The sequence below is a fragment of the Lampetra fluviatilis genome, chromosome 23 (genome assembly GCF_964198595.1).
Source record: "Lampetra fluviatilis chromosome 23, kcLamFluv1.1, whole genome shotgun sequence".
In the NCBI taxonomy this organism is placed as follows: domain Eukaryota; kingdom Metazoa; phylum Chordata; class Hyperoartia; order Petromyzontiformes; family Petromyzontidae; genus Lampetra; species Lampetra fluviatilis.
In genome coordinates this window covers 12,663,176-12,685,863 of record NC_136297.1, presented here as the reverse complement: position 1 = coordinate 12,685,863, position 22,688 = coordinate 12,663,176, and the positions used below count along the sequence as shown (strand labels likewise).

The 22,688-nt window shown below is 54.0% G+C and overlaps 1 protein-coding gene across 17 annotated transcripts in view; it reads left to right on the top strand.

The window, feature by feature from the left end:
* The window catches only part of LOC144940824 (C-Jun-amino-terminal kinase-interacting protein 3-like), a 56,626-nt gene that overhangs the window by 19,326 nt on the left and 14,612 nt on the right, over positions 1 to 22,688 (top strand). For 4 of the 17 annotated variants that reach the window (XM_078867264.1, XM_078867262.1, XM_078867270.1 and 1 more), the window contains exons 5-19: positions 3,513 to 3,569; positions 7,273 to 7,444; positions 7,899 to 7,985; positions 9,285 to 9,507; positions 10,281 to 10,386; positions 11,916 to 12,037; positions 12,916 to 12,927; positions 14,199 to 14,216; positions 15,374 to 15,431; positions 16,654 to 16,806; positions 17,159 to 17,228; positions 17,887 to 18,017; positions 18,356 to 18,415; positions 18,660 to 18,839; positions 21,883 to 22,012. In XM_078867264.1, the coding sequence (XP_078723390.1) occupies positions 3,513 to 3,569; positions 7,273 to 7,444; positions 7,899 to 7,985; positions 9,285 to 9,507; positions 10,281 to 10,386; positions 11,916 to 12,037; positions 12,916 to 12,927; positions 14,199 to 14,216; positions 15,374 to 15,431; positions 16,654 to 16,806; positions 17,159 to 17,228; positions 17,887 to 18,017; positions 18,356 to 18,415; positions 18,660 to 18,839; positions 21,883 to 22,012 (1,579 nt within the window). The remainder of the gene's footprint in view (positions 1 to 3,512; positions 3,570 to 7,272; positions 7,445 to 7,898; positions 7,986 to 9,284; positions 9,508 to 10,280; positions 10,387 to 11,915; positions 12,038 to 12,915; positions 12,928 to 14,198; positions 14,217 to 15,373; positions 15,432 to 16,653; positions 16,807 to 17,158; positions 17,229 to 17,886; positions 18,018 to 18,355; positions 18,416 to 18,659; positions 18,840 to 21,882; positions 22,013 to 22,688) is intronic. The other 13 variants (XM_078867274.1, XM_078867265.1, XM_078867266.1 and 10 more) reach the window with 10 other exon arrangements.

Here is a 22,688-nt window from a genome sequence, read left to right as displayed (position 1 = left end):
AAACCCAGGGGGTTGATGGTCCTCACAAGCAATTAGCCGCACCTTAAAAGAGCTACGTTTTTACTCTCGTTGGTGACGCCACCTGCGGAGTGACAGGCAGTTTCTTGCGCTCCGTCTGGGGGCTGAAAATCATGAGTTTTGAACAACACACACAAATTTGTAATAAAGCAATCAGCATTTCCTGAAGAAGTGCATTGTGGTCCCTTTGTCTTAGGTCATCATCAAAAGGCAATAGGACCACAATGCACTTCTTCCAGATGCTTATTGTATAATGCACAAATACCACGTGCTTAGAACTTACGGTTTTCCGGCCTGCGCTATTACTCTGTTCCGATGGGTTTGTCTCGTCAGTTAAAGGTTTGAGTAGCTAACAACTAGATTTTAGCGAGGTGGCAGTATCTGCTAACCCACAGCCTCTCAGGCCACCAAAGCCTCGGCCTCTCGGGGGAGGGGAGGAGGGGCGACACCGTTTCATCTATTTCCATTTCGCTCGTCCGTCTGGCACACAGATGCACTCTTTGAAAGTAAACGTACAAAGGAAGGAAAAAACCTTTTCAATACGAACATTGAATCTGCTTCTTTGCCTTCCTCGCTTACTGCGTTTCCCCCCCTTGTGTGTTCGCCCTGCCGCCACGCTTGCTTACCTGCGCACAGCCGCGTCCACTGGAGAAGCAGGTACGGTATGGCTTGGCCGTCTTGCCTCTGCGCTCACATCCCTCGGCCGTGTCCTTCGCGCTGCGCCACGCTCTCATAAACCCACCACCACTCGCACCCACGCTCGGACCCACGTGAATTAACGAATGAATCCCTTCCCCAAGTTTAAAGTTCACTTTGTTTTGTTGCGCGGTGACAGCCCTGTTGGTGAAACGCAGACCGGTTCAAACGCATGATGGCAGCGCTACGAAAGCGCTCGTGAAAAAACAAATAATAATGATGACGATATGAATCGATAAGATGTTGTCAGCACCGACGGAAATCACGCGAGTGACAACGCACGGTGAATGTTTTCAGGTGTTGTGCGCTGAGCAAAGGCTGTTAAGCATTTGTCAGCGCTCGTGTGGCCGTGCCGCACTGTATGGATTGGTTTCAAGGGAGGCCTCGCTTGGGTGTGTTCGTGTGCCATCGCACGCACGCGCGCACACGCACACATGCACGCACACACACGCACACACACGCGCACACGCGCACACCCACTTCCACAGGGATCCACGGTTACCACCACGGCGCTCCACGTGTGGTGGGAACCTGCGTCGTGTCTGGCGAGACGACCCTGTCAGGCGCCCTGCCCCTTTGGGACCGCGGATGTTGGTCTCGGCGCGCGTTTAAATCATCGGTGAAAGAGCTGTTACGTAACGCTGCTTTTAAAGCCCGCGTCGAGACGACCACCTGAGCGCAGGCTTCTTGCCAATCGCGCTCGACCCGTCTGGGTTGCATCTGTTCGTTTGGCGCTGTGGCCAACTGAGGGCTTAGTTGGCGATCGCCGATCATCGCGGTGTCCTTTTAACTTAACAATGTGGATTTGTAAAAGGTGTTGCAACCACGCCTGGCGTTTGTAGGCGATCTTAAAGGGGCAGGCTCTCGCTAAAGCCTTCATGAAGACAATAAAGAGATTATCAAAACCATTGCCACAGTTGGAACCGCTTTAGCTGATGCTGCATGAAGACACAAAATGAGGAGGCATTCATCCAGCAGTGGTAAGACCGTGACTGCTGATGGTGATCATCATCATCATCATCACCAGCAGTCTGGTGATGATGATGATGGTGATCATCATCATCATCATCACCAGCAGTCTGGTGATGATGATGATGATCATCATCATCACCAGCAGTCTGGTGATGATGATGATGGTGATCATCATCATCATCGCCAGCAGCCTGGTGATGATGATGATGATGATGGTGATCATCATCATCATCAGCAGCAGCCTGGTGATGATGATGATGATGATGGTGATCATCATAATCATCAGCAGCAGCCTGGTGATGATGATGTGTTTCTCGGATCGCGCTCGAGAGAGCGTGGGTGGCCATTGCGCACTTGAGATCTGTGCCAGTGAAGTAACGTAATGAAGTAACGTAATGAAGTAAGTAACTTAACATTTCGAGTGCTCCTTTAGCGATGCGCGGAGTCCCAGAGCAGCGGACTGCGAGACGATGGAGGGGGCGAATCTGCCTGGGAGCGGTGGCGCAGCGGTTAGCGCTACGCTGCGCCACGAGCCCGGCTACCCGAGTTCGATTCCCGCTCACGACCAACACCGCTGACCATTCTTCAAATCGGTCCTGGGTACGTGGTGCGACGTGTAAAAACATCGCCACCGGGGAGACAAAGGCGGCCGGCGTGGTGCTGCCCACCCACCCCCCTCGTGTGCCGTTACGGCCTTCATAGGTGCTCGCTAACAGCACTTGCCCCAGTAGTCTCTTTAGACTACTCGGGGGATCTTTGTTTATTGCGTTAAAATCTACTCGGGCCTAACCAGAGGAGATACCCACCGCTCCCGAGGGGGCGAAAACACCAACAGGCGCACGTAGCCACCACGTGCTGCGCCGTGACGCCCCAGGTGTCGCCGGCGCTCCCTCGCTTGCTGGCGCACGTGGCGGGAGCCGCGTGAGAGATGAGCGTGGCAGGGGCACTGTGATCGAGAACAGCGGTGGGCAACCTGCGGCTCCGGAGCCGCGTGTGGCTCTCTGCGGACCGCTTCGTGACGTTGTGTGTGTGTGCAGTCACACGCATCGGGGCTCTTTAAAATGTTGATTTTTGTGCCGAATTCGGTGGGAAAAAAATACCCGCTCTTGTTATTCTGGTTGGAGACCCCTGGTATGGACCGTCGAGTAACGTGTCAAATGTTGTCGGAGAACAACAAGTGGACGCAGACGAACACTCGGCAATGGTGGTTGTGGCAAAGCCGCCGCTCACGAGCCTCCTGATGAAGTCGCTCGCGTGTTTCTTCTGGCCGATGGCAGCGGGGCACCGCTTTCTCGGGCGGCAATGTTTTCATAAAGGGCCCACCTCGGGGTACCACGGTGGCTACGAGATGGTAACTGCCTCGCCCGGTATGCAGGAGTTCGTGGGTTTGATCCCGACCCCTGACGCCTGTTGCTGTATATGGCTACTGTTATAAATGTCCACATGATGATAAGCCAATTCGTTGAGCTATCTATCGCATGCGATAGCCGGGTTACTTCTCAAAACGAGCTATGTTGCAGCTCGGTGGGCCCTTACCTGATAGTATTAAAAAAACGTTCCGATTGCTCGCGCGCTACGTGCGATCAGCGCGCTACGTGCGATCAGCGCGCTACGTGCGATCAGCGCGCTACGTGCGATCAGCGCGCTGACCCTCCTCTTCCCCACGCGGTAACTCCCTCCACTTGTGGGCACAGCCCCACCACTCTGCTGCGGTACGGGGGGGGACTAGCGGTGCTCGCTCGCCCCCCCCCCCCCCCGGCTCCCCCCCCCCCCTGTGTGTGACGGAGCATGATGCGTTGTTGTGTGGCTGTGTGTACGCCGTTAAGGAAGGAGCAAAAGGGGCTCGTTGGCCCCGAGGTGCAGCCGGGCGGCGGGGACCAGCGGTGGGTACAGTGCCGCTGTGTCGGGAGTGTTGTGCCAATCGCCGCCACCGCCGCTGCTGCAGTGTGCCGTGGGTTCGCCATAATCCTCCGCAGGGGGTGGCGGTGGTCAGAATTTGCCTCGCCGCACCCCGCTATTGCATCCCTAATGGTACATCCCACAGCAAATGTAGGCAAGCCAATGTAACATCCCCCTCCATCCCCCACCGCCTTCACTGCTGGACATGTATTGGGCCTTGGTGGTGGTGGGGCGGCATCGTCACTTGGATTGGGAATGACTGTGCAGGCTTGGAGACCTTGCTGGCGGGTTGTACCATTGGGTGCGTGGATGCGGGGAGGGAATTCTTCAAACCGCCCCCTCACTAACCGCGCTCTTCATGGGTTGGTTTCTGTTGTCACTGCTGCTGCTACCGCTGTAGTTGTACACGCTGCGTACAAAGAATGATTTAAATGCCACTTCCATTAGTCAAAAAAAATGGTCCGGTCCTGGTTCTCACATTGATCGTGTCAACAGGGTGTTTCATTGGTGTTAATGAAACGGGTGGGTGATTTATTTTGGCTTGCTCTTTAATTAGCGTTGGCCACGTGTGATACACACACTCTAAAATAAATCCTAAAAACATGAATAGGACCGGCTCATCGCACGAAGCGAGCCAGACTCATTGAATCCTCTGTGTGTGTGTGTGTTCGTGCTCTTCCACAAGTCCATTACAGCACCTAGGATGTATGACACGCAACATAATAATGCACATTTGGTACTTGCGCCCCTTATGGCACAGAGGCTGTTCGTAGGGTGCAGTGTTGCTCAGATGGGAATCGTCTACCGGTAATTTGCGGATGAACCTTTTCACGTTTGTACTGTGCCGCTCGCAGACATGGCCTCCTGCAGACGGCGCGTATTTTTTTTTAATTCCTAACCACGGCAGCCGCTAGGCTTGAATTACGAACCTCTGCACGGTTCGGCCGTGTCAGCGCACACCGGACACGGCGTACGGACTCAGATGCTGCCGCCACTCGGCTCGAATCATCGGCGAGTCGTTCCCATCGGCGAGTCGTTCCCATCGGCGAGTCGTTCCCATCCCCTCTCGGGTGCTGCGTTTGCTCCAAGAGCTCGAGGCATTCCACAGAAAGTAATTTCCGCCCGGCAGCTGGTGCAGCGGTGAATCTGAGAAGCGAGGGCATCGCAGGTCACGAATTGATTAACCGAGGGCATTGAACAGAGCACTGCGAGGCAGTACAAAATGCACAGCCTCAATCCTGCTGTGTCTCTCTGCAATGTATTCAACTATTTTAAGTGTATTCCACTAAACAGGTATGTAGAATTTTTATGAATAATGTCATTCATTTAAAAAAAAATGCAATTTAGCCCGGCTTCTTGTTATCGATTAAGAAATTCAGCGGTGGGGTCCATGTCAAGGAGTCAGCGGGGCCTATGGAGCTAATTGAGGGGGGCACGGCAAATTCCTTGCCCCCATGTCCACAAGTTTAGGGGCGGAAGAGGGGCAGCTGTTCCCGCCTTCCTGCTATAATTCGATACGCGTCGCTTTCGCACACAGAGCTCTTCATGCAGACCACACCAGGAAACTTTACAATAAATACTCAGACAATATTAAAAACCATCGGACAATCAACCCCGGTCAAAGGATAAGCGAATGCAAACAAATGTGTTTGTGCATTTGATTTAAAAGATTCCACTGTGCCCGATGGGACTTGAGCTGGCGTAGTTCCAAAGGTCGGGAGCGGAACAAGTCACGGACTCAGCCCCTCCGAAGGTTTAAACAACTTCTAGGAAACCACCAACAGTTCAGCATTCACCGATCGCTGTCCGCAGTTCTGGCCAATCGTGCTGTAATGGGCTTGGTGCTGTTACCACGTTTAGCTTCTAGCCCTTTGGTGCGTCACGCAAGTCTTGACGCAGTCGGGGTTTCCCAGAGGGGCTCGTGTTGGGCATGACCTCTGTGTGGAATCGCCAGACGCCGGTGCTCTGGAAAACCCAGGCCGGGTCGCGTATCGCTTCACATCGCGGCCACGCTCTCTCTGTGTGTGTCTCTCTCACTCTGTATTCACTGCTCTCACGTGTGGTGCACTTTCTGGTCTACGATGATTGCCAGTGGCTGGATTTCCCAAAACTAAAATTATCCTTGTCCAACTGTGATTGCTTGGGTGTCTGGACGCACGGATCCATCGGCGAGCACGCGGGGCCCAGGGCTTCAAAGGTCACGGAGCGAGCAGCGGCGCTGGAGGGCGCAGTGCTGCGAGTGAGATTGTGTGCAGAGAAGGCGGAAGGCCCTGCAGCTGATCGGGCCACAGTGTTACCTTGGATTACATGACGACGAGAGTAGAATATTAATCTCGCTAATTGCACGAGTTGCATAATAATAGATAGTGAATCATGATTTGTTTCTGATATCGCGCCCTCTGATGCCCTTTAAAATAGTATCTCATCTCAACGCTTTTTTTCTAAAGGGGGCACCCCCAGTGGCAGCGGTCCCTGTTTGGCACAACGTGGCTCAGCACCACGCCGATTCTAAATGTTCTGCGGTGTTATCACTTGGACAGTTTAATGTAATTCCATTTATGGAGCATAAATTAGGTTAAATATGACAAGCCAATTTAGAATACATCCATGGCTCTGGAAATTACATACTGCGGGTGAATTATTGTATATTGGGCATATCTCACAGGCAGGGTACATCAGATAGATAAATTAAATAAAGTAAAGAACGTGTTCACATCAGAGAGGCAAATATAGCCTTGCGCAGGGCCTGTTGACTCACTGGTGACCTTTGAATTTTCGTGTTTCACGTGGCTTGTGCGTGTCTGCTTCTGTGTCATCCGGCTTGATTGCTTCTATCTGATCGTCCCCGGCAGACGCGCCGCGCCTGTTTAAACTAAGAACGTTGGCACACATCCAGGGGCGGGTCTGGGAATCCGAACGCGGGAGGTTTCACATTTAAGCTTGAAAAGTGATTCGAGCCGTTCACTTGGCCAAGAACTCGTGAACCGTGATGGGGGCCGTTAACCTACCAATGAGCCCAGGCATCGTGAAACAAATAGTTCGCTCTCGTTGATGCCTGTCCAGGTGAAGCCGCGTCTCGCGCCTAGCGAGAACTCTCCCTGGCGTATGTCCGTGCAGACACCCCCCCCCCCCCCGCACGACCTATTTGGTAATTTGTCTATTGCAGCTGAATAGGCACTCATCCTCTTAATTATTCAACGCAGTTCGTTGTTCACACCGAGCTTCGTCGTGGAGAAAGCTGCGACGAACCCAGGCTGTGCTCTGAAGCCGAGGACGCACCCACACATAGTGCGACCTCCTCTGGGTTCGAGACCGAACGAGAATCCCGCGTAGCGCCTAGCGTGCCGCGGCGGGCCAGTGGCTTGGCGGGTGGGAGGGAGGATCTCGCTCGATCACGAGCTGCGAAGGGGCCCGTTCCCATACCGCCGGGCTCTGTGGCTGGCGCCGGGCGGTGCGTAGATGAAGGTCATCTGTCCGGCTAAGTTAGCCGGGTGCCGTCTGTCTAGAGGGAAGGAGCAAAACCCCCAGAAGTAGTCTCTCGTGTAAGGGCGCAGAGTAAAATCGCCCGTTAGGAAATTAGCGGGCGCGTGTGTACTCCCAACCGAGTTAGTGTCGGTGAAGACTATGTGGCGGGGGGGGGGGTACCGTGCGTGGCACTCACAGCCTGCTTCATGCCTCCCACCCCAGGAAGGAGCGGCCCGCCTCGCTGAGCCTCTTCCCGTTCGGGGCAGTCGAGGCCGATGCAGGCATGTGCGCCGATCCGCCTTGCGAGGGCGACACTCCGGGCAACGAGAGCTGGGAGCGGCCCTGCCCCGAGTCGGGCCGCTCGGTGCAGGTGCTCGCCAACGCCAGCATCAAGGTAGCCCGGAGCCCCTCTCCCATCACAGAGGCCCTGGTACACATGGGGCCATGTTAGGGTGACAATGTCTGTTTTGTATCACGCACCTCCTACTCATTCTCGTATTCCACAGATGTTAATTCAACCCGTTGGTGTTTTTATTGCCCCAAAACGATGTTCCCTGTCAAGCACACCATGGGTATCCTTATTATATTTTTCTGATAAAAAGCTACCACGGTGAGCTTGCTATCGTGCATGTTTGTCATTGCGAGATAGAATGCGTGAAGGAAAATCATCGTTGGCGTTTGTCGCCCTGTGTGGTACCGACAAGCCCTGTTAGGACCGAATGTGCTCTTTATTTTTCAAAGTTTGTGCAACGATGCTTCTGCTACATTGCCGTGACTGAATTCGTACTCGCGTGCCGGGTTCATCAATCGTTGTCGCGTGTTGTCAACCCGGTGATGTCTGTCTGGAGGGAGGGGACAATATGCCGGAGGAGGCCCACACGAGTGCCCATAGTAAATTAGCTTCTGTTGCAGAAGATGCCGCGGAAGGAACCAAGGTAGACGGACCCCTCTCGCCTGTGCGCACGCGTGCCGATCTTCGTGGCGTCTGCTGCGTCGCTTCTGATTCTGATTGCTCGCTTGACCAATAACACCTGGGGGCCATCTGCTCGATTTCTGCCACGACCATCACGGACGTCTGTTATTAATGCGTGCGTGCGTGCGTGCGTGCGTGCGTGCGTGCGCGGTGGAGATGGGCAACATTCGCGTATGTTGGATCAGCTGATCTGAGTGTGCCGCGTGGAGAGGCCGCATACGTCGATCGCATCTGCAGGCCGCAGCCAGCGATTGCCTCTGGAATCGGTTCGCGTAAAGAGGACGGCTTTGACTTGGGCCGTTGCGGTAGAGTATATAAACGCTTTTGAAATTTACCAAAAAATTGTTCCGTGTGTTGCAGAGGGCACGTTAAAGTCTATGTAGCATGAAATTGGTGCGTGCCCATGTAATAGTTCAAATCAAACATTTGGCATAATCAACAATCATATGTACATGACAACAATTAATCAAGTAATCGTTAAGAGTTAAAATATCGCTTTTCACCTGGTCCAACGCTCGGTTTGAGCTGCGAGTTTCTCATCTCCGTTGTGCGATGTCGTGTGTCTCCAATAACCAAGTAACCAGCAATCGCGTCACTTTTCTGAATCTGTTTTTAAATTGTCACATTGCAAGAGGTCCGTGTCTGCACAAGATCCTAACCTGTGCTGATTTAATCCCTTGATGTGTTTACAATTCTTCCAAAATGACTAAACTCGGTCCGTTCTTAACTCTCTGCACGTTTTACTTGATGTACCTTTCACATTGCCTTGAAGTCCGAACACACTAAATGTCCGTTGCTGATTGTGTTTCCAGATTTCCCAATGTTAACGATAGTATTGGTTTCAGTGTTAAATGATTCTCATGGAATTGAAAAGTTCCCCCCATTGGAATTCCCTCTTGTGCCGCTGGATGGGAGGTGATGGGCGGGATTTGGTGATGTCATCAGCTGCATCACACTGCGCTTGGCTTGTAGGAGGTTTTCCGCCATTTTTAAAGGAGCGGTACTAAGCAAGCATGAATTTATGTACTCTTAAAATTTTACTCAATAATTTAAATTAATCTTCTAATTGTCTCAGTCGTAGTTCATTCCCACAATTCTGTACTCCTGAAAATTTTTGTTTGTTTTCTATTCATGTATTTTGATTGGCAATAACGCACACGCACGCCACGCGACGTCTCCCGTCTCTAGCGCAGCGTGTGTGTGTCCCCTCCGTCCACTCGCCCCCCCGCCGGCACCACCGCACCACCGCACCACCACGCAGGACGAGCTGTCCAACTCAAGCCAATCGTCGGTGGCTGCCACGCCGAGCACGGGCGGCACCAAGTCTGCAACGCCGTCCTCCTCGCTGCCGTCCGACGTGCTCTCCCCGGCCGGCGGCGACACGGCCGCCGGCCTGGCGGCGGCGGCGCGTGCCGGCGGGCGGAGGCTCGGGAGCAGGCACACGGAGGTGCAGGCCTCGCAGGAGACCAAGAACGTGTCCATAGGTGAACGCCCAAAGTGGGGGAGGGGGGGGAGCCGTTCGTTCGTCCATGTAGATGAGCACCGCGGTTCGTGTTGTTGCCGAACGTTTCCGTGTTGGTCGGGTCTTTGGGCAGAAAACGTGCCAACGTCTCGACTGCCCAACGCTCCATCGCCATGGCGAATGGCGATCACTGGTGATTTATATACGTAAATTTTTTTATCATGACCACCTTGACCACATTAGGTGTGTTGGATGAATGTTTTGCCAATTTTTGTTATGAATCTAAAATCCGAAAATCAAGCTCGGATATGAAAAAATTTAATAGTTTCACATTAATCCTAAATTGGACATCACTTCCATGATTTTCCTGCCACGCAAGAGCTCAGCGTTGTGAACAGCTGATGATGCTGGATGTAATCTCCAACCCGACGTACCAAATTGTCAAACCGTTGCTTGTTTTTAAACAGGCCTCCCTCGGTTTGCTGACAAACAAAATTAATGGTTTTTAAAAGTAATTTGTCCACGCCCAATTTCGTTACAGAAAATATATTTAATTTGATGGCGATTAATGCTTGTGTACCGTGTTTTAATTCCATCTGTGCCATGGTGGTCTTTGGCTCTGATATCTCATTGCTTTGATGTTGTACTTCGTTTTCATGACATTTATCGGGTCGTTTCGATGACCCAGGTCACGCTTGCAAATCGGACAAACATCCTGCACTCTTCTTGAGTTCTCGCCTGCTGAAACAGAACACACTCGAGATACTAGACTCGCGTGCGTGCGTGCGAACGCAGGGATGGAGAGCAGTGACGAGTGGTCGGAGATCCAGGACATCATCGACTCCACCCCAGAGCTGGACATGGTGCCGGAGGCTCCCCTCGACGGCTTTGGCGGCACCAGGTGACTCGGCAGCAACTGCTCTCTCTGCGTTGACGACGCTCGCGAGACGTCGGTCACCGTCAACTTTCACCGTTTCCACTACAAGGCCACGAAGATAAATATCAATCGAGGCTGCGTCCGGTTTGGCGCAGTCGGGGTGAGCCGTGCGCTCGTGATCGCAAGGTTTTGCGTTCAAGCCCCGGTTGTGCCTAAGGGGTCTGTTAAAATGGGTTCCCGCGTTGTGGCAAGTCTGCAGTGGAGTCACCGTGAGTGTGGGCACTGCCCGCGGAGGGAGTGGCGCGTTGCCCCGCGCTGGCACGGGGAACTCTGATGGGGCGAGGGCGGCGCGCGGCTCACTTGAGAGCGCGCGAGCGCAGTGATGGTTACCGAGGGAGCGTGGTGATGGTTACCGAGCTAGCGCGGTGATGGTTACCGAGCGAGGGCGGTGATGGTTACCGAGTGAGGGCGGTGATGGTTACCGAGTGAGGGCGGTGATGGTTACCGAGTGAGGGCGGTGATGGTTACCGAGTGAGCGTGGTGATGGTTACCGAGCTAGCGCGGTGATGGTTACCGAGCGAGCGCGGTGATGGTTACCGAGTGAGGGCGGTGATGGTTACCGAGTGAGGGCGGTGATGGTTACCGAGCGAGGGCGGTGATGGTTACCGAGCGAGCGCGGTGATGGTTACCGAGTGAGGGCGGTGATGGTTACCGAGCGAGGGCGGTGATGGTTACCGAGCGAGCGCGGTGATGGTTACCGAGCGAGCGCGGTGATGGTTACCGAGCGAGGGCGGTGATGGTTACCGAGCGAGCGCGGTGATGGTTACCGAGCGAGGGCGGTGATGGTTACCGAGTGAGGGCGGTGATGGTTACCGAGTGAGGGCGGTGATGGTTACCGAGCGAGGGCGGTGATGGTTACCGAGCGAGCGCGGTGATGGTTACCGAGCGAGCGCGGTGATGGTTACCGAGCGAGGGCGGTGATGGTTACCGAGCGAGTACGGTGATGGTTACCGAGCGAGGGCGGTGATGGTTACCGAGTGAGCGTGGTGATAGTTACCGAGCGAGCGCGGTGATGGTTACCGAGCGAGCGCGGTGATGGTTACCGAGCGAGGGCGGTGATGGTTACCGAGCGAGCGCGATGATGGTTACCGAGCGAGGGCGGTGATGGTTACCGAGCGAGTACGGTGATGGTTACCGAGCGAGGGCGGTGATGGTTACCGAGTGAGCGTGGTGATAGTTACCGAGCGAGCGCGGTGATGGTTACCGAGCGAGCGCGGTGATGGTTACCGAGCGAGGGCGGTGATGGTTACCGAGCGAGCGCGATGATGGTTACCGAGTGAGGGCAGTGATGGTTACCGAGCGAGGGCGGTGATGGTTACCGAGCGAGGGCGGTGATGGTTACCGAGTGAGCGCGGTGATGGTTACCGAGCGAGCGCGGTGATGGTTACCGAGCGAGGGCGGTGATGGTTACCGAGTGAGCGTGGTGATGGTTACCGAGCGAGGGGCGGTGATCCTTACCGAGCGAGTGCGGTCTCGCCTCCGCTGTGTCGCAGCACCCCCACCCAGGGCATCGTGAACAAGGCCTTCGGAATCAACACGGACTCCCTCTACAAGGAGCTCTCCACCGCAGGGTCGGAGGTCATCGGGGATGTGGACGAGGGGGCGGACCTTCTCGGTACGTTCTGCGCGGCGCCGCCCCTCCGCACACGGCACGACAGGCAGGCGAGCGGTTCCCCGGGCGACCAAGGACTCGGGTGCATGACCATGTGACCCATTTCGCCCAGCCCGTTAGGGAAATCTGACCAATTGAACATTCACTTGTGTTATTTCACACTCTTCCACTGTAAGGTGCAATGATAAGTACAGATGACACGAACTTTTGCTTGGGGCCTGTCGTAGATAGAACCTGGTTGTTTATAAGCGTCACGTTTCACCAGCTCATTATGTAGCATCGTTAATGATTATACCTCAATTGTCTTGAGCACTCAAGTTCTGTCTGGCATAATAACGCTTTCCCTGCTGCAGTCAGGGTTGGTTAATGGCCACCCAAATGTTTCCGTGATTGCAGCTGTGGTGTGTGAAGTACTTGAGAGGTTGAACATGGTGTGAATACAAATGCACGTTGTGAAAAAGTACAGAGTAATTTGTCGATGTCCGTAATGAGTGAATGTTTATCACACGTCATGGTAAGTATGAAGCCATACCAGACGCATTGTCCAGCCTCCAGACTGGGTGGAAATGCAAGGAAGCTCCAACTTCTTGAAAACAAAAAAAGGACTTTTAGTTTGAGATGACGGTATTCGTATAAATGCGTAGACGTGAGCGTCTGCCTGCGCGCTTTAGACAACCTGACGTCTACTCGGACACCGGCCGCCGTCACCGCCGCCGATGCACTGTGTTGCAATTGCGCCGTGTGAATCGAGTGGCTTCCGCAGAATTCGATTTTCCCTGTTGCGCACCGGCCTGGCTCTGCCCCGCATTAATTATCCTTACCGAAGTGCCTTCTCTCCTCTGTCCCTCCTGCTGCTCCATCGGAATGTCCTTGACTCATAGGAGAGTTTTCCGGTGTGTATCTCTTCCCAGTTTATTTCTCTCCAATGCCATTCCCGCTTTTCTACGCCTGCTTGAGTTCCCCCCTGCGGAGTTATCTGTGGGGAGGAATGGCCTCTTGCGTGGCGCGGGCGTGCATGTGGGCAGCGGCCCCGCTTGCACAGGGGCGGCCTTTGTCCGGCAGGGCCTCGTGTCGGCGTGTGCGTAGTTCGCCTGTGCCAAGTCTGCAGCGAGCGGCGTACACGCGGGGACACGTTCGCCCAGTAAATCCACGCGTCCGGGGCCGTGACAACGAGAGGGCGAATTATTGGCAATACCGTAGAACGTCGCACATCCGACTCACTCTAGAGGCAGAGGCGTGTGCGGACGTTACGGAAAAAAGGTCAGACGTGTGAACGTCCATTGAAAGTGGGAGTTGCGACTGTACGCAAGTCGCGCCCTGGGCGTGGACGTAGCGTGATTGGGCGGTAGAGGATATGCGCCGGTCGGGTCTGCTGTCGTTGCTAACGAAGCTGTGGTTTCTCCCGTGCGAACCAATGCGGGCTGTCACTTTATTTTATTAAACCGAGACGTGGGTGCTCCTCCCGTGAGCTGCGTGCTGCCCCACGTTGGGCGCTCTCCGCTGTGGAGCTCTCTCGCGTTGCTCCTCGTGTTGTCCGTCACGACGTCCGCCATGGAACTCCGCCGCGCCGGGAGCTTCCTCGGGGAATAGCCGTCGGGAATTCGGTTCACTAAGAAGCTGCCGGCACGCGGGGCGAAACGTCGTGCCGAGCGAGAGTTGGGGTAACGGCCCGAGAGCACGCGGGAGAGCCGTGCAGCGCAGCCGTGAAAACCGACGCGGCAACGGCGTGACGCTGCGTTCCGTCTAGCGGGCTTGCTGCACGTGGCTAGCGCCCGAAAACTTTGCATCGTCATAATTATTTGTATTATACCATCCTTCGCTTTCTGCTTGTGCTTCCAGCCGTGACTCAGTTTGTTCTACGCCGCAGCGTTGACCGGCTGTGCGTTGTTAGACACTGGGCCGGTCCACAGGGATCGCGCACCGAGCTGTGGGTTGGGTATCGCACGTGGTCACCGGGTTCGGATCTTGACGACTGTCGCCTCCGCGTGACCGTGGTTCCGTGTGCATGTTTGTCGGGCTGGCGCACCTTCCATTTGCATCCGAGTCTCCTATTTCGCCGTAAGAGTCTGTTTCTCTCGCCGTGCGTTTATGACTTTTCACGGATTCCTGACTTTTCTAAACTTTCTTTGTGATTCCCGCCCTCGCCCCTGATGCGGGACCTTAGCGCGCGATAACTTTTATGGTAAGGCTGCTGTCAACCTTGCTTTTTTATACTCACGGCTATGTCACTTTGCATTTTGTGAACGTACAGATCGCGAACAAGATTAACGGCACATGGCCATTCACGCCAGCATTATGCTAGTTTACATTTATTGAATAACAGAGCGTCTGATCTTGCACATAAGCTTAGCATGAGGTCAAGTGCAGTGTAACACGTGCGTAGTGGCGCACTCTGACGATACTACAGTATACATCGATACTACGATATATATCGATACTACGGTATAATATCATTGATACTACGATATATATCATGCGATATAAAGGTGCATCATAATCGTGAGTGCACTTTTGTAAATTATTGTCATATCCCGATTACCGTTCTATTCATTTGAGTGTTCAATATCCCGGCAAATTTTTGTTGCGAATTAACAAACGTGAATTGAAGTTGTAAATAAGTAACGATTACACATTCAATTTACAAATTGTGGTTGTTGATGCCATGCCAATTATGACAATGTTCCCATGGCATTTCATTCAGCATGTGTGTCATGGGCCTTACGCATTGCAACACTGCAACATTGCAATGATTGTAAGGCTTATGTTGAGTGAACTCAAATTGAATAATTTTTCAAGTTGAATCATTTGTTAAAGTAATCTGGAAGTAGATAATAGAAAATAAAACAACGATAAAAATTCAAAGAACAATTACAACGTGATGAGGAAACCGATATCGTGATAATCATCACATCATTACATTTAAAAACTTATTGTATCTTAAACAAATAAAATAAAGACATGGCGGCAATTCTGTGTAGTAACAGCGGATTGGTTGAGATTTGCCACCCCCGATAGCTGTCAACAAAGCCGTCTTTTAGAAGACCCTTCTGGCAGCGTGCTGCACGCTAGGGCAGTGAACCTTTGTTTGGTGGCCCTCTGCAAGTCAGTGTTGTTGATGAAGTAATATAGATTTATTTTGTTGTTCCCCGTGTTTGATTCAACGTCGTCTTTGTCGTGCCCCGCTCGAGAAGGGGTCACCGAGTCCCCCTTGGCGTTCGTCAAACCTTGCGCGGGGAGTAGTCACGCCGCCGTTGGGTTGACAGTAAAACCCCCGGACCCCGTTGTTGTTGCTGCTGTGTCGTCCCACGTGACCGGTTGCTCTTTTCACGTCAACCACAGGCATGGGCCGCGAAGTCGAGAATCTCATCCTGGAAAACACGCAGCTCATGGAGACCAAGTAAGGCCTGCTACTGTCACCGATCAAGCTTTTAGCGGGCTTGTGGCCTACACTCAAACAGCGCTCTTTACTACATTTTCAGAGGAGGGGGCACTTTGGCCGATAAGACAGCATCAGTGTGAGGGTCACCACACACTTGAAACCATTGGGGGTTTGACAGCACGATGATGATTATGATGATCAAGGGTTGTTTTCACTTTTGTGGATTGTCGGGGGCGGCACTAAGGGCCACCAGGAGTGGCCAGTGGCCTGCGGGCCTTGCAGTGAAGAGCACTGCTCTAAAACGAATAACGTGGATTTATAGCCGACCTGTAAGCTCGAATATTAATAATAATAATAAACACCATTCTGTGAGTGGACCAATTCAGCCGGCATGCTCCCGATCTCACGAGACCTCGGCAACTAAGCAGAGTTGAGCCTGTTTCGTGTCTTGGACGGGAGCGACCACCGTACCACGCACAGGTCGGATGCTATTGGCGCTGTGGGCAGCAGAATGAAGCTCAGAAAATTCCACTGTTGCTCTGTACTTCCCCCACGTTCGCAAACCTGCACTGACCAGTGTGGTGAAGTATGGTCAAGATGACCCTCGTTACCTGCGCAGCCTTGGGAGGCCATCATCCAGCATTGGAATGACAAACCAACGCACGTGTATGTGCACGTGCATACACAGGGGTATGATGATATTGATTATGATTCATAATTGATTTTGGGTGAGGCCACGTTAATGATCTGGCCAACTTTATGTCCACCAACTGACACAACCAACCCCATAAAATTGTCACGTGGTGTACGAGCGTTTAACAACGCAGATTATTATCGTTTCAGCTCACTTCCGATAAGTTGAAGGGCGATTCACACAACCAAATTTTGCAATTAGATACGCAATGTTTCGCCTGAGGCTATGTGAAGCATCTTCAGGATGAGATCTAGGCAAGACGGTATTGGCAACGAGCACAGCGATCCTTTATGACCATATTCTGAGTCTTGGCTCGGCCCCCAACGTGGCTGGGCTCAGGCTTGAGCCGCTCCGGAGCTTCCAAAGACACCCAAGGAAGCGGCTCAGCTGTGGCCCGGCTCGGCTCGCACAAGTTCTAAGCACGGTTGGGATCGCCACCCTGAGAGCCGGCTCCAGTGACGTGCGGCTGTGAGTCGACTCACTTGAACCAGAGCCTGAGAGCAGAACCGTGACTTCATTTGCCCGCCCCCCCACCCCCCCAATCAGGAACGCGCTGAACATCGTGAAGAACGACCTGATCGCCAAGGTGGATGACCTGGCGAGCGAGCACGAGGTGCTGCGCGGGGAGCTGGAGAGTGCACGCCAGGCCAAGGCCAGGGTGGAGGCCCGCGTGAAGGAGCTCGACGAGGAGCTGAAGAGGTGAGCCGAGCCCCCCAACCCCCCCCCCCCACCACCACCACCCCCCCCCGGCCAGCTCCGCAAAGAGCTCCCCCGTTGGAGAGCGACTTCGCCACGTCTCGGTAGATGCTCATCGGGTTACGTGTAAAGGACACGACGATGACGACGATGACGACGACAACGATGACCATTGTGCTGGTGATGATGGTGTTGGATGTGGTGATGTGGTGGCGATAATGCTGCTGGTGATCGCTCCGATAGCTCTAGGGTCAGTGGGTTTCCATGTTGGTGTCCCCTTTAACACGTAGGTGTCCCCGCGTAGGTTTGAGTGGGTGGCGGTGCAATGCAACTCACCGATATACTCGCTCATCAGAACGGTCTGTTTCAGGTTGAAAACCGAAGCAGACAAGTTCCGAAAGTTTAAGAAGGAAGAACCGGATGACGTAAGAGACGCCACACTCACCTCCACTCGCCCAGGTTGAATGAGACTCTCCCGGACCCTCGACGGTTTACCTGACCCCACACTCTCACCTGACCCCACACTCTGACCTGACCCCACACTCTGACCCCACACTCACCTGACCCCACACTCTCACCTGACCCCACACTCTCACCTGACCCCAAACTCTGATCCCACACTCTGACCCCACACTCTCACCTGACCCCACACTCTCACCTGACCCCACACTCTCACCTGACCCCACACTCTCACCTGACCCCACACTCACCTGACCCCACACTCACCTGACCCCACACTCTCACCTGACCCCACACTCTCACCTGACCCCAAACTCTGACCCCACACTCTGACCCCAAACTCTCACCTCACCCCACACTCTCACTTGACCCCACACTCTCACCTGACCCCAAACTCTGACCCCACACTCTGACCCCAAACTTTCACCTCACCCCACACTATCACCTGACCCCAAACTCTGACCCCAATCTCTGACCCCAAACTCTCACCTCATCCCACACTATCACCTGACCCCACACTGTCACCTGACCCCACACTCTGACCCCACACTGTCACCTGACCCCACACTCTCTCCGGACCCCGAATTCTCGCACGCTCCCTGCCCCCCCCCCCCCCCCCCCCAGGAGGACGTGCCAATGGCGCAGCGCAAACGCTTCACGCGCGTGGAGATGGCGCGCGTGCTCATGGAGCGCAACCAGTACAAGGAGCGGCTCATGGAGCTGCAGGAGGCGGTGAGGTGGACCGAGATGATCCGGTGAGGGCCTTCAAGCCTGCAGTGGGTTGGCAAAGTTCTATAAATTATTATTATTAATACACTGCTGGGTTAAAGATTCCCCCACGCACTGTCACCCATCGGGGTTGTTTCAACGTGCCCTGTTCACCCCCCCCCCCGTTTCGTGCTTGGTGGTGGTTACCCTTACAGGAACAATACAGGCACAGGCCTGCTTAGCTTACAAGCTTTGACCAGCATGGCATGGCGAGCTTTTCATCCAGCAGTGGATAATGAAAATGGCCGTAGGCGTGCTTGCCTTTATTATGGTTGTTATAATCTTGTTGTTGTTGTTGTTGTTGCCGCCCCCGCGTGGTTTCCAGGGCGTCGCGAGAGCACCCTTCCATCGTGGAGAAGAAGAACAAGTCTTCCATCTGGCAGTTGTGAGTGAGAAGGCCTTGCTCGGTCGCCCGCCTCGTCTCGTCACGCGATACCGATTGCAGCGCTATCGCCGTTACATTAGAAGAGAACAACAATTCAAACATTCTGTCATTGGCGACTCGGTTGTATTTGCGGGACGGTCACTCACTGTCTTGAAAGCAAACTCATCGCTAACAAACAACGGTGCGATCCTGCCTGGCTTTCCTGACGCTCGTCGTGTGCGCGTGCGTGCGTTGCGGCGTGAAGCTTCAGCCGTCTGTTCAGCGGCTCCAACGCGGCGCAGCCCAAGAAGCCGTACCACGCAGTGAACATCAAGTACAGCGCCCCCAACTCGGGCGGCGGCGGCGGAGGCCTGGCCCGGCGGAGCGCCACGCTGTCCCAGCTGCCCAGCGACAAGTCCCGCGCGCTCGACTTCCTGCACGAAAAGTAGTTCCCCCCCCCACCCACACACCTCCACCGTTACCCTACTCCTTTGGTGTTGTGTTCACGTAGGGAGACGAAACCCTATGACCCGGTCGGGTTAACGTGTTAAGCACTATTTATTTATTACGCCTTCAATATCACCGTTTGTTGCTGGCCGCCTGCCGTTTTGGCTCCCTTTGGGGCCTGTGCTCGACAACTGTGTAAACACACACACACACGTATATATGTAAATAGAAATAAACAAAACAAATGAAAAGGCTGGGTGATGATTCAGCACTTGCTGATTCATTCCGGTCGTTTCACTCAGTCACCTCCTTATCGCTCTTCTATCCCTACTACTCTCTCGCTTACTCTTCATTCATTCCTCCACCCATGTTGAGGTCTCGGTCTACCACACTGTTTGTTTTTAATCTCACTCGCCCACACACTCACTCACTCTCCTAGTCACCCACTCACTCACCAATTCACCCACCCGCTCACTCACCAATTCACCCACCCACTCACTCACCCACTCACCAATTCACCCACCCACTCACCAATTCACCCACCCACTCACTCACCAATTCACCCACCCACTCACTCACCAATTCACCCAACCACTCACTCACCAATTCACCCACCCACTCACTCACCAATTCACCCACCCACTCACTCACCAATTCACCCACCCACTCACTCACCCACTCACCAATTCACCCACCCACTCACCAATTCACCCACCCACTCACTCACCAATTCACCCACCCACTCACTCACCAATTCACCCAACCACTCACTCACCAATTCACCCACCCACTCACTCACCCACTCACCAATTCACCCACCCACTCACCAATTCACCCACCCACTCACTCACCAATTCACCCACCCACCCACTCACTCACCAATTCACCCAATCACTCACTCACCAATTCACTCACTCACCAATTCACCCACCCACTCACTCACCCACTCACTAATTCACTCACTCACCAATTCACCCACCCACTCACTCACCAATTCACCCACTCACTCACTCACCCACTCACTAATTCACTCACTCACCAATTCACCCACCCACTCACCAATTCACCCACCCACTCACCAATTCACCCACCCACTCGGCACACTGTAGGTCACATCACTTCTCATTCTGCTTCTTCCCGAGCACTGCTCCGCTTGGAAGTTCCCTGGCATCGTCTCTTTTCCCAAGGTCTTGTAATCGAAACCTTGCTCAATTCAAGCAATGTATGAACTCTGATGTATTTTAACTTCAAATCGTGCTGTTTGTTGCTGGATATTGGGCCTGTACTCATCTCACCCACATCATGTAAACTCGGCAGAACTGTTTTAGTTTGGGTAGCGTCTTGTTAATCTATCATCGTCATTGGATGCTCAAAGCCTCATTCGGGGGCTGAAAGACAGAAACCTCTGCACCCTTTTAAAGGCACGATGAGAACTATAATCTAAAACCTAAATTGAGTCGCGTGCTTGCACAGCACCGCGTCCGCGGCGCCGCGCGCGGCCATCCCGACCGTAACCGCCGCAATGTTTTGTTCCTCAGGAAGGTCCGGTCTAAGGAAGACGTCGTCCTTTCCAAAGGATTGCCCAAACAGTATGCACGGGAGAGGCACCACATCCCCCCCCCCCCCCGCGCCACTCTGGCCTCCTTGGCACGGGCTCGGTGCGGAGCGCTTGCTGCCGGTGTCGTCATTTGCTCGAATGGGGTTGCGTTTGTGTGATAGGAGGGTGCCGAATTGGCAGGCGCTGCTGCTCGCCGCGTTCCGCACGTTGGGTTTTGTTTACGAGCGGGAAGTTGTTTCTTGTGGCGTTTTGTAATGTGCCGTATAATTTCAATCTCCTGGCAAAGCAGAAACACCGTTTCGTTGCAGGCTCGTCCAGTCTTGGCTTGAGCTTATTCTGGCAAAGCTTGCGGCGCTTGTATTTGCGCTCGTCACCCCGACAAGGAGCGGCGAATATGAGAACCACGAGCACAATCGGTTGATAACGTGACACGATTTGTTCTTGACAAGAGGGAATGATCAGGTTTCAATTTCACCTGGTATGAAACACATTTAACAGATGTTGCGGATTGCATTCATACGCATTAAGTGCAGTGCTCTTAAAACACACAAACCCACAAGGTGAACAATCGTGAAGTTTAACCAGCTTGGCGGGTGGTGGGTTCACACTGGACGGGCCGTGAAGCATTCTTGCAGGAGCTCTGGGACTGTGGTTCTATCCGCGGATGCGTCGGTCGCCGGTTGGTGGTGTAGGGGGGTGGTCTTCTCGCGTGAGCGCCCCTCTCTGTGTGTGCTTGCGTCACTCACAGGCAACGGGTGGCACGCCCCCCCCCCCCCCCCATTGGGCACGGCACGGAGGTGGCGCTTCTTCACCGCGACGCCTCTTTGGCACAAATAAACCCTCAAAGCGATTGTCAGGCCTGTCGGCCTTCCCTTGCCCCTTGGTCAATCCGCAGAGGGCCTACCCATAGCCTGTGCCGACGTCTTACTTGGCTGCGAAACGCTGTGTGGGTCTCCCGTTGCCGTGGTGCGCACGCATGTACGTGTGTGTGTGTGTACGTATGTGTGCATGCGTGTGCATACGTGAGTGCACGCATGCATTCCGAATTCGATTCCCGGCCATGGTGATTATCTGAACTGGTCCTGTGGCCTCCTCTAGGTCGAGTCGGCATTAAATGAGTACATTTGACAGTGCATAAACATCAGCACTTGGGGAGACGAAGGCGACCAGGTGTGGTACCGACCTCGTGTGCCATGCCGGCCTTAATAGGTGCTTCCTAACAGCACATGGCCCGGGGGCCTGTGTGGGCTACACTGGGGATCTGTCTGTGCGTCTCTGCGTGTAGTGTTGCGTGCGCTCGCATCTCCGTTATCTCGACGGAGCCGCTGGTGCTGGACCTTTACCACGAGCGCCGCATCCCCCCGCTCGCGCTTGCGGGTTTGCGTTGCGTGCCAACGCGCACGTCTGCTCACGCGGTGGAGCGTGCGTGTTTCCCGCGCGCCCCCTCACCCCCTTCCCCCCCACTCCCCGCTCGTGCCGCCAGCAGCGAGAACACGTCGGCGGCGCGGCGCGAGCAGAAGCGCGAGCAGTACCGGCAGGTGCGTGCCCACGTGCAGAAGGAGGACGGGCGGCTGCAAGCCTTCGGCTGGAGCCTGCCGCCCAAGCACAAGCAGGTGAACCGCCGCCCGCTAGTCCAGAAGGCTCGCTCGCCGCTTTTACAAACTAGTCACAATTTTTTATTTTTTATTTTACCAGGTTAAAGGCCCCACTTTTCAGAAGCGACCCAGCCACTAATGATAACTCAGCAAAGTGACTTATCACGTGGAAATGTATAGCAGCCAAATACTTTAAACGCGTGTTATTGATTCTAAATGTGGAGGGAAAACGCGGAGGACCCGGAGCAAAATCAACGTGACCACGGGGAGAGAGGCACACCGTCAGGGTCGGGATGAAACCCACGACCTCCTGTATACCAGGCGAGGTAGTTAACATCTTGCCACAGTGGCACCCTGCAAAGAGAGTGGCTGTATTAAAATGCGCTGATTAAACTCGTGTCTCGGAGTGCATTTAGCCTGCCCGGTGAAAGAAAGAAAAAAGACGCCACCCAGAAAAAGGAACAGAAATTGTGCACGCAGAGTCCTTGAAGATGCTTGCCAACGTGCGTTCGTCGTCTCAACTATTCAAATAGCGCCAGTTACGGTTTCGTTCATAGCAGCGCAACGTGATGCCACGTGTGATGCCACGTGTGATGCCACGTGTGATGCCACGTGTGATGCCACGTCTGATGCCACGTGTGATGCCACGTGTGATGCCACGTGTGATTCCACGTGTGATGCCACGTCTGATGCC